We start from the raw sequence: 18,572 nt of genomic DNA, 5'->3' as shown, positions 1-18,572 counted from the left end.
TTTCTGTTTCTTGCTTATTTGTTTGCTTTACAGTATAATGTGTATGACATTAATGCAGCCTTGTTTTTTAACTTCTAATCACTAAAATCAATCCCACCACAATTAACTAAAATAAAATATAAATGACTATAAGTGGCTAAATCTGCTGTATTGATTGTAGTTTCAAAAAATACAGTTTGTGTGTGTGTGTGTGTGTGTGTGTGTGTGTGTGTGTGTGTGTGTGTGTGTGTGTGTGTGTGTTACCATCCTGACGCTGATCAGGATAACTATCCCCACTATCTGCCCCTTTTAGTCATACATTAAATAATACATGATTATTGATTTACAGGTCTGTGACTCTCACTGAAGGATTTCATGTGATCATCCACACAAATCAGACAAATGTGTATGTGTAAATCAACCCAAAGAACAACACACGCCTTAATGCACAATGTAGAAAAGAAGCACTGATGTTTGGGAGAGAGAGCGTGCGGCAGGGAACAGAAAGTGATAAGGTGGTGAGTGGGAGGGAGAACCTGGCTCTTAGCTCCGCTCTGTAACAGTATGAGAAAGAGACTGGAACTGTGCATGTGAAACTGCACAGGGAACAAACTGTATGAAAGTGAGATTTTATTACATTACAAATCATGCAATGAACTAAGGTCACACTGGACTGAATTTAACCCAACCAGCTGGCTAATGGTTGAAAGTTTATTATAGCTTTAGCTGGGAAACCTTTTTAAATGTTTTTAAAGTCTAATGTAGGTAATCCACTCACAATTAGAAGTATACTCCTTCACAAAATCCAAACTACCCCTTTGAGGACAAGAGCTTGTTAACCAATCTGATAATGAAGCATGGTCACTCCTCTGAAATACGGTGGTTTGTGTGTATGCTAACGTAGCTTCATACTGCTCCGTAGCTGTACTTAGTCTTATGCAGATAATCATGCAGATACTATAGGCTGCCCACCCACATTACCTCTCCAGCAACAGCAGACTGATGATAATGTCAAGCAGATTGTGAATGTAAAGTAGCATCTAGCAGAAATCTGGCTGTGGTGAATTGAATGCTATTTTCTTCTTATAGATTTTTCAGTATATAAGAGGTTGTAGCCACTGTAATGTAACCAATTGGTTTGTGGACTGCCATTTAGTAGCCTTGAGTTAAGCATTATGGTGATCGTCATAACACAGTTACCAGCTAATAAGTGCTAACATGTAAATACTAGAATCTCACACACCAAAAAGCAGGAGCACAGACTTTAAGGATGGTCTGTCTGTCATGCAATTAACTGCACAGCAAGCCATTAATGTGATATTTGTCTGATTTCATTTCAAAGGCAACAACACTATGAGTCACGTTCAGCGCCTCGACTTGTCTGAGGCGACACCATGCAGGCAGCTAGCAGCATGCACCTTCTTGTCACTCAAAGCTGCCACACCCATAATTATGCATGATTTTATGCCTTAATATAGTTTAAACAGATGAGCTAAATGAAATTCACCCTCCTGATGTAATGAATGTGGTAATTATCAAAAGGTAACATTTTCTGCACAAGGGCGTAACCATGTTTATTTCTGCTGTTATAGCTGGACACTTTAAAACAGAGATTGTGGGTATTCTGCTTCCTGCTGAGCCAGCCTCGTGTGTTTCTGAGGTTGGAGTACAGAGATTATTTAAATCAATTCTACAAAATGATTTTCTGACATTGATAAGCAGAACATTTCGATATGGCAAAAGTATGCTAAATTAAATATCACAATGAAGTTCAATGCACTGAGCTGCTTTAATGTTCTGCATTAATACGAAAAAACAACTTGTTTTTTTGGTGAGAAGGTGAGAAACTCTTTTCTAGATGTCGATGGACAGTTATTCATAACCACTCTTCCCTGTATGCATCCATTTATTTATCTTTTTTTTTTAAAGATTATTTTTTTGGCCTTTGGCTTTATTTATAGGACAGCTGAAGATAGACAGGAAATGTTGGGAGTAGAGAGTGGGGGGTGACATGCACCAAATGATCGGCAGACTGGGAGTTGAGCCTGCAATCAGTGCGACGAGGACTGTGGCCTCTGTACATGGGGCGCCTGCTCTACCGACTGAGCTAAACAGCGCCCCCTGTTTATTCATCTTTAAACTGACACCAACACCAATCTCGGCTGACCTTGGTGACTTGAGAACAGTGTAATTGGCAACGCAGTGGAATAGTGAAGTGACAGCCACAAAACAGTCCACACCATGGACTTTTCAATGAATAATTTTGCTAGCACCACCACAGCCCTAGCTGTGTGCTACACTCGAGGTGAAGGCCATTATTCACCAGTTCGTGCTCAAGGTGCCAGCTCACCTCCAGCTATCCTGAGGTGAACTTGAGCAAGGCCAAATGCCTCTAAGTGCTAAAGGCCCCTGACTATAAGGCCGCCTGTGCTTTAAAATCTCTCCATACTTTGATGTCAAACTGGACCTATACACATGCCACATTAACGGTGGCAGTGATTTAAAATATTAGGTTACTAGATGCTGCCAAGGAAGGAAAAATTACAAACAAAAATAAATGTTCTCAGTTTTGTATGTATGTAAGCTGATATTATTATTGACACTTTTACCCTGTCCACTTTCAAACCATTATAAATGTGCGTGTGTGTGTGTGTGTGTGTGTGTGTGTGTGTGTGTGTGTGTGTGCGTGTGTGTGTGAATCACACCCTTTTTTAAGGAATTAAGTCAGTGGATCATTTCAATAGTCTCCTCTTTCAGGTGCAGTCTTGTCCAACAGGCAAAGCTGCCTAAAAGTTGATCTGAATCACAGCCGTCCTTGTGAAAACATGCAGCGTGGGAAAGACGAGATACAGGGGAAGATTAAATGTGTCTAAGGGGTTAGATGGGGAGGAACAGGAAATAACTCTCTTATATTGCATTACTCCGTTAGTGACCACACTCCCAGGCTGCACAACATATGAACCCATTAATGTAAAACCCCATGTATGCATTTCGCAAGAGAACAGGCTGCAACCTTGTGACACTGTGTTGACTCACTAACACTTCCTGAAGCATGCAAGATTTCTGCAAGGACCTTTTTTAAAGCACTCTACACCATGATTAGCACAACTCAACTTGCTTTTTATTAAAAACAAGATCTTTATTTCGCATGTTAGTTTGTGGTTTCAGAGGTATCGGCTGGCAGTACACAAGAAAGACCCCAACCATGCTTATTGGATCCTACTGAAGCCATTAAAACACTATATATAGTTTTAGTATTTTTTAAAACAGTATTTTCCTAAAATTACACGCCAGTTTGGCACAAACTTTACTCAACAGGAGGAGATATTCTATTGACTTTAAATAACCATTGTGCGTGTGTGTGTGTTTGTGTTCATGGTGATGATAGAACGGGCGACTCAGTAGTACTCACTAGTTTTTGGACAATACTGGTGCTCTATGACACTTTTTTATAGAATCGCAGATTGTATTTTTTTCTAAATCATCATCATCAACAACATCAACAAGAGTCTGCACATGGTATTAGTTGAGAATAAGAATAATATAGAATACCACCTTAACTTGACTTTTAAACGCTTTGAATACTATATCAACTTCCAAAGCAGCATAAGAAAAGTAAACCTGACTTTTAAGCGTCATTTTTATAGTGAGCTAATACTGCTTTAACTTGAGTGAATCATTGTATTACTTCCTCCCCACCACTATGATCGGGTGTGCTCATCATGGTCACCATCTTAGCTCAGACTGTTTGTGGTAACAGGTGCTAAGCAGCCCTTACCCCTTAGTACAGCTAAGGCTGATAGTGATGACTTTCATTCTGCAGGTATTTGGTCATATACAAAAGTATTGGACAAATTCATTTTTATCCGATGAATGACCAAGTTGCACCTGATTCATGTTTGATGGTACACATAGTGTCCTGATGTCATGTGCTGTGAGCGAATATGTTGATTCCTTTTTTACTAACTGCAAAAGCAGGATAAGAAAATAAAAAATGTTCCATGATAATGGCCTGTTCTCTCAAGGAAGATATTTGACCCTTCACACAGGGTAATTATGGCTCTTTTGTATTAGGTTTTCTAGGTAATTCAACCATGTTGAGCCATCATGCACCTAACTGGAATGAAACCATTATTAATCCTAAAAATTCTACCTGAATTATTTAGGGATGCACAATATGACTTTTCTGCCTCTATCTTTAACACTGATATTTTCCATCTAATGTTTGCCGATGACACTGCAGAGATATCCACATATTTACCCCCTCCCTTATTGCAGGGACCATCAAGGTTTCCCCTAGGTGGAAATTAGCTCCAGCCACCTGCCAAATGCTGGTAGATGTAAAAGTGGATTGTAGAATTCAGACAAAAAAAATTATTGATTTACTATTTAGTGATTGGTAAGCTGGATTGCACATCTGTCCGTTCAAGAACTTAATTCCACACCCTGATCTTTCCTGTAACACATTGTAATACCTATTCTTCTTGTGATGGCCTTAGGGCAGATACAGAGATGCAATATAGTGCTTTTGAAATACAGAAGTTTGCGTGGCTTAAATAAGAAAAGTATTCAAACTTTGGTTAAAATATGCCATATTTATGTTACATAATAGACGGTTTCTGTCTATTAGAGTGTAACGAATGCATGAGATCATCTGAAAAGTTAAGTCGCATTAAGTGAGCAACATTTAAGCCTGCTTATCAAGGCTCTTATTTTATTGTTGCCCGTTTTGGGCCCATGCAGATATTGTTTAAAAAGTAATTATCAGCCAATAACATTACATGCCAATGCATCCGTAGTATTATTCTTGCTGTGACATTTAGTCTTTGAAAGGGTACACACATTAAAGAATCACAATCTAAAGTTTTAAACTCTGTGACTCCGTTCCCATTACAGGAAATAAGCTTCTAACCACACTGATGAGTCAGATGCTGTTAACAATATGGCAGATTTAATCAGACTTCTGCAAAATTCTGTTTTCACATGTCACTTTAAGCTGAAAACTATACTAGTATGATGTTCAGCTTGGTTTCATAATTGCTCGATAGCTGATGGATTTTTGTTCCAAATGTATAAATGTCTAAGCATTGGTGCTTTTACATGCAGGCTAGACAAACTTGTAATCCCCACCCCACGCCACCACAGGGTACACCCAACCCCCAGGTGCTAGGGCTCCCCCTCCTTACTCATCCCAGTTTTACCTGTTGTAGGGATTATGGCACAGACTCAAACACTAAAACAAGACACAAAGACATAGTGAAATAAAAGTTCTTGTCGATTTCAGTGCTAAAACAGACAGTTTATATATTCATATGATTGGCCAAATCCCCCAAATTTTAGAAGGTGGTGTGTGAAAACTTAGCTTCATTTGTCTCTAATAAACTTGTCTTGGCCTTTTTTCGGGACGTTAAAGCCAAAGAAAAATATTCTGAGCTTTCAGGTAGGCTACTGTCAATGCTTTATACAGTTGGCATACTGATTTATTGTGAAAATTAGTAAAACAATGGACATAGGCTAGAGAATAACAAGTATACTCTAAATGATGCAGCATCTAACCGTTCAAGCTGACAGTGTCTCTTTCTCTGTTTCCTATGGTCTAAATCTGTCTCCTTCGGTTTTTGCTAGCCCACCATTCCCCTCCATGCCCCCTCTCTGCGCACTCCTCTGCAGCGTGTGGAGAACTGTCTGTTGACGCACTGACAACGTCCAATCATGTGCCGTTTCTCCAAGCTGCAGGACCACATTGACCAATGAGAGAACGGTACGGGGCGGGATATGTCCAGTTCACTCACATTTCCACAAAAAAATCACTGGTATTGAAGAACGATAAAGAGCAAGGTAACAGACTGTGACAAGGACAGGCGAACAAGAAGACACAGGTACAAGGCGGCTGCTTAACGAGGAGACACCACAGGATAATTTATGGACATGGACGTGTCTGTTTGACCGGCTCCAGACAACCACTGTCGCGTTCTCCAACAGGTTCACCGGAGCCGCGAGCATGTCGACGGTAGAAGGAGCCAGGCAGCGCGAGGAAGGGGACTACGGAAGGGCGGCAAAGCGGCTAAAAACAGAGGAGAGGGAGACGGAGGAGAGAGAGGAGGGGGAGGAGGAGCTGGAGGAGGGGGAGGATTCGGACACTGGCTCGCTGACCGGTAACGGAGAGTCAGCTGTGGACAACCGGGCCCGGTGGAGTGCCAACCAATACGGAGCAGGACGGAGGGTAAGGAGCGCAAAAATATTATCTAACGTTACCCTGCAGCACAGCATCACTGACGACCGCGTGCGTGTGCGCGCATCCGTGTCATTGTGTCAGTGAGCAAGCATCTCCTATCTGTCACACGCTACAGGTCCCTTAATGTCAGCACTGGTCTTCACAAACAGGATGTGGATTGCAAGATAAAAGCTTTTTTTCCCCAAACAGCAATGGATCATTAATGCATTATAACTAAGATAACCTAGGATACCTGATATTAAACCATATATTCACTTGTATTACAAACAAAATACATTTAGAAATAGAGACAGGAATTTAGTAATATTTATTTTGTCCAACTTTTTATGGTTAATTACCTACAATATTTAAGTATGAGAAATATTAGTTAATTGTGATATTAATCTAGTTGCACTGTAGGTATTGAGGGTTAAAGTAACTAACTTAATTTTAGAAAGACTGTTTAAAGTCTCCCTAAATCCTGACAGAACTCAGTAAATCAAATGCTCAGTGGCTATTGCAGGCCTTGAACAAGTCTATCCAATCATTTCATTCAAATAATTGGACGACACATACTGTATATCTGTACTACCTATGCACCTGCCTAGCTGCAAAGCACAAATTGCACATGCATGCAGTCTTCCACAGTTTAAAGCTAACAAGTTGGTTGCATAAGAATGGCAAAGAAAAGTTGTCGGACACAGTCGGTGCTGACAGCGTTGGCCGTGTGCTCCTCTCCCAAGCGCTCGCTCGTGTATCAATAGTGTTTCTATGGTTGGAAACTTTCAAAATCTAGCTTATTCTGTCTTTATTTTCTGTTTATGACCCTAGCTTTCAATTGATACACTGCAGTTGCAAGCGGGGTTTCAAAAATCCTTACAATCAATGGAACGGTTACAGTACCAGCCCACTGACATATACTTGGGGTCCCAAGGGTTCTATACCACAACTTTCCAGTCTGATGCCAACATCACATTTCACAACAAAGACAAAGTTATCTCATGTAACACATCGCAGCTTTAATGTTCAGATTTGTTTGCAACAGTTCCAACTGATTTTTGTTGACACCTGTGGTTGCCGGTGGTAATGGTCAATGTTGGCAACAGCGCTTGTATTAACACACTTCCTGTAAAAAAAAAAGTCCAACAGAAGAAAAGCAAGTTGTTTGTTATTATACCTCCTCAGCTTCAGAATGTGTCCCTGAACACCACTGGAGAATTGGAAGGGAAGAAATGATATCTTACCTGCCACAGCCAACATTTACCCTGTATTTGGGAGGTGCTTATTTAATACCCTGCTCTCAGCTGTCCTTTTGTGATGCCCTTTGCTTCACCAGGTCACATGACTTTAGTGGCAGGTCTTATTTCAAATCAAAATTTCATAATTCCTAGAGTACTCCATGAATAACAACACTGCTTTACATAGCTGCTCCTTTTCTGGGTCATTGTTAATCTCCGATCTGAGCTCAGGGATTGAAAGAGCCCCGTGTAGATGGGGCAGCCTTTGTGTCTGAGTTCATATTTGGGGTCAGACCAGGGAAAGGCTAAATGGAATCATTAAAATGCACATGTATTTTGGAGTGATTTGACAAATCCAGTGATGATTTGATTCAATCACAACTTTCTCTCAGTCTGTTTCTATCATTTTAAGAATAACAGGTAACATTTACCCCATTTACCATTAAAATTGGTTGCAACAGTAAGAACTAAGATGTCAGGTGACTTCATACTACAAATGTGATGCACTTCTTATGGGGGTAGATCGCCAAGATAGCTCGGCTGAACTTCTAACCTGCTCCAGAGCAAGTTATGTTTGAGATAAGAGATCAACCTGTACTAAACACTACGTACTGACCAATCATGTCCAAGAGCTCAGTGAGCAGATCGCGAGGGAGGAGAGAGAAATATATTCATGAAAGATGTTCATCATGCCTTACTGATACACATACATCTACAACTGAGACTGATAAAAGCACAGTCAATATGTATGGTATATATAATGATGGAGCAGTGATATTATTGATTAATTTCGCAATTTTAATTTCTGACGGTTGTCCTATCTGCATTTGAGTAGATTTTAGTCTGGATTACATGTAACTTCTTCATATTTTTCTTCACTTTGAGTTTGTAAAATCAGCTGACGGCAGAAGTCATACACTGCAAAGAACCCCCCTTTTATGTGAACACGCTTATGGAAACCCTGGCCCTGACTTATGGAGTTGATAACCAGCGTTGTGTGACTGCTTAGCGCGATCTCCTTTGTTAGGGTTCCTGAAGCCAGATAACCAAAAGATACCCGTGATGTGTTGAACTTGTTTATTAGTAGTGCTGGGCGCTATGACCAAAAATCTGCATATCTTTTATATTCTGGCGGTTTCATGGCATATGACGTTTTTGTTTTTTTTCCTGTCTCAGGTCTTTTATATAGGTTTATAGTAGGGGTGGGTGATATGACCTAAAACCTATATCACGGTATTTCTTTCCCTTTTGGCGATATCAGTATTATATTGCTGTATTACGAAATGAAAACTCAAAACATGATTCCAACTCTTTTTTCTCTATTGTTAATGTAAGGGAACACATCAATGTGTTTTCGTGTACATATAAACAATAAAAAATTATACTTAATATTATTTGGGACTTTAAAGTCTATTCTCTATTTTACAAAACAACAATCCCTCCTACTTTTCCCACACTTGGTTCAGCGACTACAAGTAGACTTGTGGGCTGCAACTGTGTTACTCGTCATCTACCGTTTCTAACGGTGTTCAAATGTATGTTTAATCAGCGTGACCAGCCCGGTGATGGTAACTTTCAGAAACGAAACTCATGGATCCTACTTCCTGTCACCAAACGCACAACCTCATGCCGTGTGTGTGTGACGCATGTGAAGCCACCTCGCAACACCTTGCTCTGTGATCTTTCATGTGGCCACAGTGTTAAACAGCAGCGGGGAATGGAACACATTTACTGAAAAGCCGACTCGCCTAACTGTGCGTCTGACTCAGTCTTCCCACCGACATCCTATATGAGGGCTGCAGCTTCTGCAGAGGAGATGGTAAATGGACTGTAATTATATAGCGCTTTTCTAGTCTTTGCGACCACTCAAAGCTGCTTTTACACTACATATCACATTCACACATTCATACACTGATGGCAGAGGCTGCTACGTAAAGTGCCCAACTGTCAATCAGTTATCACATTCATACCCGTTGGCTATGCCACCAGGAGCAATGTGGGGTTCAGTGTCTTGACCAAGGACACTTTGACATGTAACCTGAGGGAGCTGGGGATCGAACCTCCGACCTTCCAATTGAAATACGACCGACTCTACCACTGAGCCACAGACGCCCCAGATGCGCTGTGTGATCTCAGGCGGACCTTTCCTGTTAAGTTATGTGAAACGTACAAAAACATTTGTGTTTATCACGGTTTTGTTGTTGTTTGCAAAATCCCTATCATGGCAGAACGTGACACCGGTGACTGTGTGAAACCGGTATACTGCGCACCCCTACTTCGTAGTACAGGATGCAGGTTGATTGATTGAAAGATGAGAGAGAGAGGTTTGATTTGTCAAATAGCAGCTGCAGTGTCTATCACTTCTGTTTTTCAGTGCAAGCAGAGCTTTAATATTCTGTTCAAGTAGGGAAAAAATCTAATTAAAAATCACATTAACATTTGTAATAAAGCAGATTATTAAAAATGTTGCCCATTAACATAACCTTACTCCACAACAGTAACCTGTAGCTCCGGGGACGAAGCAGGTCGTCTACTACTCAAGATCCCGAGCTGCTCAGAAGCATGTGGAAGCGTCCTTGGGCAACACTTGCCCAAGAACACAGAGTTCAAACTCGATTAGGTGATGAGCAGGCAACTTCCATCAATTTGTGTGGTGGTGAAGAGTCTTACATGTTTACTGACATCTCAGCTGCTTTTGTTTCTTACTGCTTCAAATGAGAGTTCAAGTGCTCTGAGAAATATCCAGCATTATCCGGACTGCAGCTCAGTGCAGTGTTTCACATTCTGCTGACATATCAACCACTGCACTTCAACTGATTCAGTACTGTAACTTACATATTAACTCCAAAAATGCTTCAACATCTAGTTAAGACATTTCAATGTATTCACTTCTTAACATGAGGATCAGATAAATTGTTTCAAATGTACACGCTTGAGGAATTTCAAACAGCAAGTTGTAGTTGTGCAAATTAAAATACCATGGTCTGCAATAATTATTTGTAATTTCTAATTAAGGACATTTAAGTTGAGGAACACTCACTGAGTGAGTCACTGAGTGCACTGCTACACAGCAGTGAGACAGGACTCAGAGCCATATGGCTGTGGCTATGTCCTGCAGGTAGTACATACAAGTGCAGCCATGGTGTCAGACTTGAAAGAGATCGGAGCAAAAGATTTGATCTTCCGCAAACACACCGCAGTTAGATTTTTTTTTTTTGCAGCTCCTTCAGGCCAGATTTTTATCAACAGAGTGTAGGGATGTTTATTTAGGAGAATGTAACAGGAAGAAATGTGTATTGTAAATGCAGCTATGTGCATGAGTACACAAAGAAGTGAGTTTTTAGGTTCCAGTAGAAGGATGTAATCTAAACATGTGACAGTCATTGACCACACTGTGTCAGCCACTGTGTTTCCCTTCTCACTGACAGGATGTTCTAGATTGCCACATTCACACATTTACACACACGCATGGACACATTTGTCTTTCTATTCATGTGAGGACTCCATGATGACCCGATGCACTTCTTTAACGTTGGCCCAATTCTTTAAGCGTGGATTACCAAATTACCTAGATTAGACTGTTGACAATTTGACATGAGTCTGGACTTTTTGTTTTGAAGCTGGCTTTAAATGTATCTGATATTGTTCTTATAGTAGTAAAAAGCCATTAAACCCAAACCAGACTTAGTGACCATTAGCTAGATCATGAGCAAGATGTTTCTCAGTGAAGCCAGTTTTTTCAACAAAGTGACTGCGGCTGGAAGACTAATCATCCTGCACCCCCCAAAGACACATAGCTTATCATGAAGTATGTTGGTTGTGCCCAAGGCCCTACTTTCCCCAGAGTCTTCAAATAAGTTGTTCTTGCAATGTGGTTATGGAACCACAGCAACGTCCCTACCATCCTAAACAGCATCTAGGATGTCCCCTGCTATGAAGCAGATATCGTGTAGCACAACATGGGATATTTACTCATTTGCTCAGTGTGCACCAGTCTGCAGACTGTTGGCTTAGTAACAGGAAAGGCCCAGGACATCACACTGTATGATAAGTCATGTGACAACCAGTAGCCAGTTGTTAATATATGCATCTTATGTGACCAGCCTTGTGTGCACTTTGATTGCAGAATCTTAATTAATGCCTCCTTGGACTGTTGCACCAGCATGTAGGTATCCATGAGGCCCTGACCATCAAAGTAAACACAAGGTACTGCCACATTTAGGTTTGCATATAGCTGTACCATGTCACTCTACAACATAAAGAAACGTTCCACGCTTCTTTCCCTCAGGGAATAACAACATTAGTTTGAACTGCCGAGATATGAAGAAATGTTTTGGACTCAGACAGCTCAATCTGAGGAAAAGATGTATGCCTTCTACCTGACGGCGATATTCCAGTTTTTATGTCTTGGCTTGTAATGGCATGCAATGTAGCTCATGTGTGAGTTAGAAATCCTACAGGTATCAATATGATTGCTGTTTTTGTGATGTGTTAGTTAAAACCTACTAAAGAATTAGTTTTGTGTGATGATTACCAGAAGTAAGCACAGGGTGTGTTGAGTGTTGGGACCAAGTCATCTTTGCTCAAGTCTCAAGCAAGTCTCCAGTCATTCTTTCTTGGGCTAGTCAAGTCAAGTTGAGTCCTTAGTTAAGGAAACTCAAGTCCCGAGTCAAGTTACTTTGTTCCACCCAAGATAAAGTTCTCTTACCTGAAGTATCCGGTATTTATAAAAAGAAAAGACAAGGTATCAGCAGCCTGTCTAATTAGGATATTATTGGCCAATTTATATAACCTGTTCAAAAAGTATGACTATGAATTGTATCTGTATTATCTTGGCACAGACGCAGCCATGATGATGGTCTGCTCTGAGACCGTGTTGAGTAGTAACGAGTACGACTGATGAGGCTTCTCTTTGGGGAAAAACATCAAGCAGCGGGGGATTTTAATGTTGCGTGTTGCCATAGTGACAGCCAGTCCTCCAATCATGACAATCACATACGGGGCAGCTTTTTGAGTCGTCCGATCATGTTTCCCAGTTTGCGCTGCGTACATACTTGATAGAAACATGACAACATTGAATTATATCATTTTATATTTAACAGCTAACTTTCAAACTTATGAACACACGCAAGTCATCCGAGTCATCATTCCTCAAGTCAAGTCTCAAGTAATTAACTTGCAAAACAGTGACTCGAGTCCGAGCCACCGAGTCTCAAGTCCACATCTCTGGTTCTTACTCCAGCAGGTTGCACGTTGCTGCGGTTGTGTTCCCCCCTGTCTTGACTGCTCCTGTTGTTGTTGTTGTTGAAACATGTCTCTTGTGGCAAGGGCATTTACTGTTGCCATAGAAATCTTGCTTGAAGAGAATACATATGTGGCCAAGCATTATCTGACCCTTTTACAGGCCTGGTACATGACGTTCTTCAATTACTAATCCGGACTCAGCTTGTATGAACACAGGCAACTGGATTCAGATTTAGCAGCTAAGTTTTTGAATGAATCTGCTCAGCACAAGGGGCGAAGAAATGCAAGGCTAAAGACTTCCTTTCATGGCCATTGACTGACAAATGACTTCATAACAATGTCAATATAAGCTTAAACAAAAATAAATCACTATTGTTACTAATTTTCTAGTGCTGATAACTTTGATGATGAAGTTTATTTGTCTAAATTCAGTAATGAAAGACTTTGCTTCACATAAACACTTTTCCTAAACATTCTCTCTCCTTGCATAGTTTCCTTACATCTATTCATGTGTGTTCAGTGGGAGGGACTACAACCAAAGGAAAGGAAAAACGACCCCTCTACTGACACTGAGTCGCCTCAGTCTTGACTGAAGGTGGTATCACCTTGCTGTGTGATCAGCATTACATGCATGTAGTCTAGTTTCCAACCACACTCAGGTATTCATGCCAGGACACAGTTACACACAACACGCGGCATCTGATCATTAGAGGGTGATTAAGAAGATGGATGGGCTACTTAGGAATGGTAATTGCTTCAACCATTATTTACAGTTAGGTATGTACTGTACATTGAGGTGGGGCAGTCATGTTTTACAAGTGTCGACATTAAACTCAAAAGCACTGAAAGGAAAAGAAGAAATATCAATAATTTAAACAAGCCTTGTAATAGTAGTACAGCTACATCAAAGACCCACATTTAAATTCAGATCTGTTTTAAGTTGTTTGTAAAATCCATCAAAGGTTTTCCTCAGTTAACCAGTAAAGGTTGTGGTTACTTAAAAGGGATATTTAGTTACAGCTAGTGTGTTTACATGCACAACTTATTTACTGTTAGATTTCTGCAGTAATCTTATTTCTTAAGTGTCATGTTAACCAGGGTAGAAAACTAGAGAAAGGGCTGGCCCAAGTTAGACCTCTGCTTGAGAAGCTCATTTCTCTGCTGGAGAAGGCTGATGCTCTTAAACGCACACACCACAACACTTACTATTATAGCTTGTATCTCCTAAACACACTGAGAAAAAGTCAGCTGCAACTCCAAACTAAGCTTGAGGTTAAGATTAAACACTGAACACGAGCTACTGTTTTGTTCTTTGAACTGAGTTGTTTGATTAAGTTAATCTTGGATTAAGTAATTTTAAATAGCACTGCACTCTTATTGTGAAATTACAGCATGATGAGCTGGGGATGAACAAGGACCAACTCGTATTTGATCCATTAAGTGTACTTGGTAATTTGCTGGCATAACACGATTACTACACAATCAAGGTATTATTGTATACTGGAGTATAAGATAAGATAAGATAGTACTTTATTGATCCCCAGAGGGGACATCAGGTTGTTGCAACAGCACAAAGACAAGTAGCAAGAAGGCAAGTACAAATAGAATACAATAGATAAAAATAAAAGAGGTATATGCACCTGGTACAAAAGTGACATAAGTCACAATGTAAAGTCACATGTTATGAGATTAAGTGACATATATGGGTAATAGCAGCAACATTAAGCAATATGAAATGGTGCAGTATAAAGTATGAAATAATGAGAAATAATTAGGTGCAATATAAAAGGTGTCAAATAAATACAGTATATTATATTACAGTATGTATACGTATATAATGTAATATGATATGGGATTATTAAGTCAATAACCGTGAATTTTACAGCAGCAAAAACAGCATATCAGATGTAGAATAACATAATATAGTGCAGTATAATATGGAGCTACGTAGTAGTATGAGGATGTAACAGTATTTGACAGACCAGTAGAGACACTGAGGAGTGAAGGTGGTGAGAGTCACTCTCTGTTGGGGGGTTGTTCAGCACGATGACAGTCTGTAGCTTTCACCGCTGTTGTACAGTCTGATGGCAGTGGGCACAAAGGAGCACTCAGCTCTGCACCTTGGTGGGATGATGCGCTGGCTGAATGTGCTGCCCATCTGCCACAGCTCATCATGGAGAGGCTGAGAGGGGTTGTCCAAGATGGCTTTAATTTTGTCCTTCATTCTCCTCTCAGCCACAGACTCCAGAGTGTCCAGTTCAAGCCCAACCACAGACTGGGCCTTCCTCACCAGCTTGTTGAGTCTGTTAGCATCACCAGCCTTGATGCCACCTCACAGCAAAGAACAGTGCGCTGGCCACTACAGACTGGTAGAAGGCCTTCAGGAGCCTGCTGCACACACTGAAGGATCTGAGTCTCCTCAGGAAGATCAGCTCTGTCCCTTCCTGAAGAGGGCGTCAGTGTTGTGAGACAGGTCCAGTTTGTTGTTGATTTGGACTCCAAGGTACTTGTGTGAGTCCACCCTCTCCACTTCCTCTCCCTGGATGATGACGGGGGCATGGGACCGTCTGTTCCTCCGGTAGTCCACCACCAGCTCCTTGGTCTTGCTGATGTTGAGCTTCAGGTGGTTGCTGTTGCCCCATGCGATGAAGCTCTCTATCAGTCCTCTGCACGCCTCCTTGTCATCATCGGTGATGCATCCAGCAATGGAGGAGTCGGCGGAAAACATAAATGTGCATGTTGTAAGTCAGCAGAGGTCATTCTGTACTGAGGAGCTGAGCTAAGATAGATGCCTTCTAGAAGTGTTGGGGAATTGCCATAGGTGTAGTGCTTTTCAGCCAACATAGGACAAGTGGAATTATAACCTTAAGAATAAACTACAACTGCACTATGCATATGCATGCATGAGGGCATCATAGGTTTTGAAAGCTAACAAATAGATTTGACTATAAATGACTATCCTCAACTACAAACTTTATTGGCCATATGACATTAATCAACTGCAAGTCCTTTTTAATCTTTACTTTATTGTCCTCAAGCTTTAAATCCAGCAAGACTTTTACGTGTAGCCCAATTGCATATGAGACACACATCACTATAGGCTAGAAAATGCCATTACATCCATACTGATTATACATGCTACCATGATTATCACGTATTATAAACACCAATGAAATGTTAGGAAGGTATGAAGAAAAGAAAAATTGAAACAGGCAAAGCCAAGAAGACCATTCCAGAAAATCAAGTGTTTAACCTTGTAAACATCTCCATGTGGTGTTTTTCATGTGCTACAAGACATATCAGGGACAACATAAGCAGTCACATCCATGGCTGGGTCTGTCTGCTTTTAAACTGCAGTGTACCAAGGACAGGCTGAACAACACGTTTTCAGATTGGCAGGTTTGAGATGTCACAAACCTAAGGAGCCAATCCCGTTAATGGACGGGGTGATGCTATGCATATCATTATGTGCAACCTATGGCATCCATGATGCATGAGCCAGCTTTGACAGTACTCCTAATTACTATATTTCAAGCTAACGTAAGTTGCAACAAGTTTCCGCTAAACGATGGCAGAGACGTGTTTTGTTTTCGGCTGTAATTTTACAAAAGGAGAAACATAGTACATAGTGGGCGGGGACTATGCAGATTGGGGATTTTTTAATGAGGAGAAGGAGGAGGTAATTAAACGTATTTTGCAGAAAAAAACATATCAGGCACAATTAGGGATGGATATCGTTACGATTTTAACGGTATTACTACTCTTATCGATACTGCTTAACGATCCAGTACTTTAACGGTATTCTTATCGGTTCTTTTTGTAATTTTTTAAGTGAAAAAATGAAAGAAATTCAGAACTGAATTAAGATTGCTTTATTTTCTGAAATGTAAAATAAACAGTTATTAACAGCAAAAGAAACAGCAGTGTTTAGAACAGATCACTATTATAGACTCCAATGTTGTGATGATGGAAATATGAAACAAGTTTGGCTGGGTGGTGGTGGGTGGGGCTTATTAATTTATCCGGTGCGTCACGTGTACTAAGTTTGCTGGGTATGTGTGCTGTAGCCTGTGTCAGAGAGAACTATGCGCCCCCGCCCCTCGCACACAGGCTCTGGGAGGGAGATCTCTCTTCTGGATTGGGAATATGCCTAGACGAATGTCTTAATCTTACTGCAAATTAGAAACGGATGTTGAGATTAAATTAGCAAGATAATGTTTTTGTAGCAAATGGCAAATGGTAATTTATTATTTCAAGCAGAGCATTTTATGTCTTAAAACATGACTGGAGCTGGTCTTTAAAGCTCCTGTGAAGAACTTTCTGTTTGTGTTGATTTTGGCGCCCCCTGTGGACAAAGCCGTACCTCTTATATCTTTGCTGATTTTGTCCTGTACATGCTGAAGTGGTGGTTTTTAACAAAAAATCTCATCCCGCTTTCTTTAACAGTCATTTCTATCAGTCAGTTCTATCACTCACTAAATTTTTGCCCTGAGAAATGTAAACAAAGGCAGCGTGCACTTAATCGCTTCGTCTGACACCTACCCTCCGCCAGCGGTTTCAGACATTAAAAGTAACTATACAGAAATAATCAATCTTGTCGCTGATGGTCTGATTTGTAGCTCATAGAGAGTAATCAGAATTAATTTCAGTCTGTGTCATAACTAACGAAAAACTCCTCACAGGAGCTTTAAAGCTAGAAATAATTTAGAATCAAGTGAACTCATTCAGAAGAGGAACCAGGGATCTAAAAAGATATTCCTTGAAGTAGTTGACCTTGAATCAGCACTTGAGGGGTAAGATTGTTTTTCTAGTTTCCTGACCAGGCAAAATTCTTAACAACACTAAATATTCCACCTCTAATCAGCCACTTGGTTTAATAATGAGAAACCCTGCTTTCAAGTCCAATGATCTCTCCTAATTCTCTTCAAAATCCAACCCAGGATCACTTCCTGTTGCTAGGGGAATTAAAGTGGAAGCTTTTTGTGTGAATGTGAGAGCTGATGACTAAGAGCAAGAATTCAAGTTAGGGTGACAGCAGTGAGAAGATGGCGCCTGTCCAGTCAATTTTCCTGCAGGCTGCTGCAGAGAGAGAGAGAGAGAGAGAGAGAGAGAGAGAGAGAGAGAGAGAGAGAGAGAGAGAATGTATTTCCAGTCTGCTGACTTAGAACATGAGGACCTCGAAGGATTTTAGAAAAAAAAACATTCCACATTCAATTCTACAAATGAAAGATAAGTGTAAAAAACACTGACAAGATCCCTGTAGTTGAAACAATATTTAAGGACTCAGAGCTGAAACTTATAGAGTACACCCTTCTGTAATCTTTGCATTGTCTTGTTAAATAATTGTGTAGTAGGGATTAGGGATGCACAATATTGGATTTTCTGCCGATATCCGATATGCCGATATTTTATAACTCATTTAGCCGATTACCGATATTTTTTTCCCCGCACACCTAATAGCAGAGATCATCAACTCTCTTCTGTATTGGAATCAGCGTACAGTATAATGGTGATACTCTCATCACATTTGTTACAACGGTCGGGGTGACGGGTCTTGAGATGGTTAATCAAGTTTGTAGTGTTGAAAGACTTTGCCTTGGCTCCTCCTCACATCACCGAAGCTGAGCAGTCATTGCAAATAGCAGTTTTGCTATCTAGTTCGGAAACTTGAAAAAACCACACCATGGACATTTTGGCTTCTAACTCTCTCATGCTGCAGGTAGACACACGTGTCGTCATCACGCTGCGCCGCGCAGGTCTTCTTCGCGCCGGGGACATTGCGCCGAGGTCGGGCATTTAATCAAGTATGCAGCAGCTCATTATTTTATCGGTTAATTATATTGGCGGATATTGGCATGTTGGCCGATAACTGATAACGTGCCGATAATATCGTGCAT

The 18,572-nt window shown here is 40.7% G+C and overlaps 1 protein-coding gene across 2 annotated transcripts in view; it reads left to right on the top strand.

The window, feature by feature from the left end:
• The first annotated feature begins 5,753 nt into the window (after positions 1–5,753).
• Positions 5,754–18,572, top strand: part of LOC138588333 (heterogeneous nuclear ribonucleoprotein L-like) — a 38,476-nt gene continuing 25,657 nt past the window's right edge. Inside the window, exons 1-2 of one of the 2 annotated variants that reach the window (XM_069658392.1) lie at positions 5,754–5,858; positions 5,962–6,202. In XM_069658392.1, coding sequence (XP_069514493.1) covers positions 5,981–6,202 — 222 coding nt within the window. In that variant the 5' untranslated portion in view covers positions 5,754–5,858; positions 5,962–5,980. Of the gene's footprint in view, positions 6,203–18,572 lie in introns of both variants that reach the window. The other variant, XM_069658391.1, reaches the window with a different exon arrangement.

Source organism: Semicossyphus pulcher, unplaced genomic scaffold, assembly GCF_022749685.1.
Source record: "Semicossyphus pulcher isolate SPU_LCO1_2020_fin unplaced genomic scaffold, fSemPul1.0.p SCAF_12, whole genome shotgun sequence".
NCBI lineage: Eukaryota > Metazoa > Chordata > Actinopteri > Labriformes > Labridae > Semicossyphus > Semicossyphus pulcher.
The sequence above is the reverse complement of the archived record's forward strand: the minus strand, read 5'-3'. Positions and strand labels throughout refer to the sequence as shown.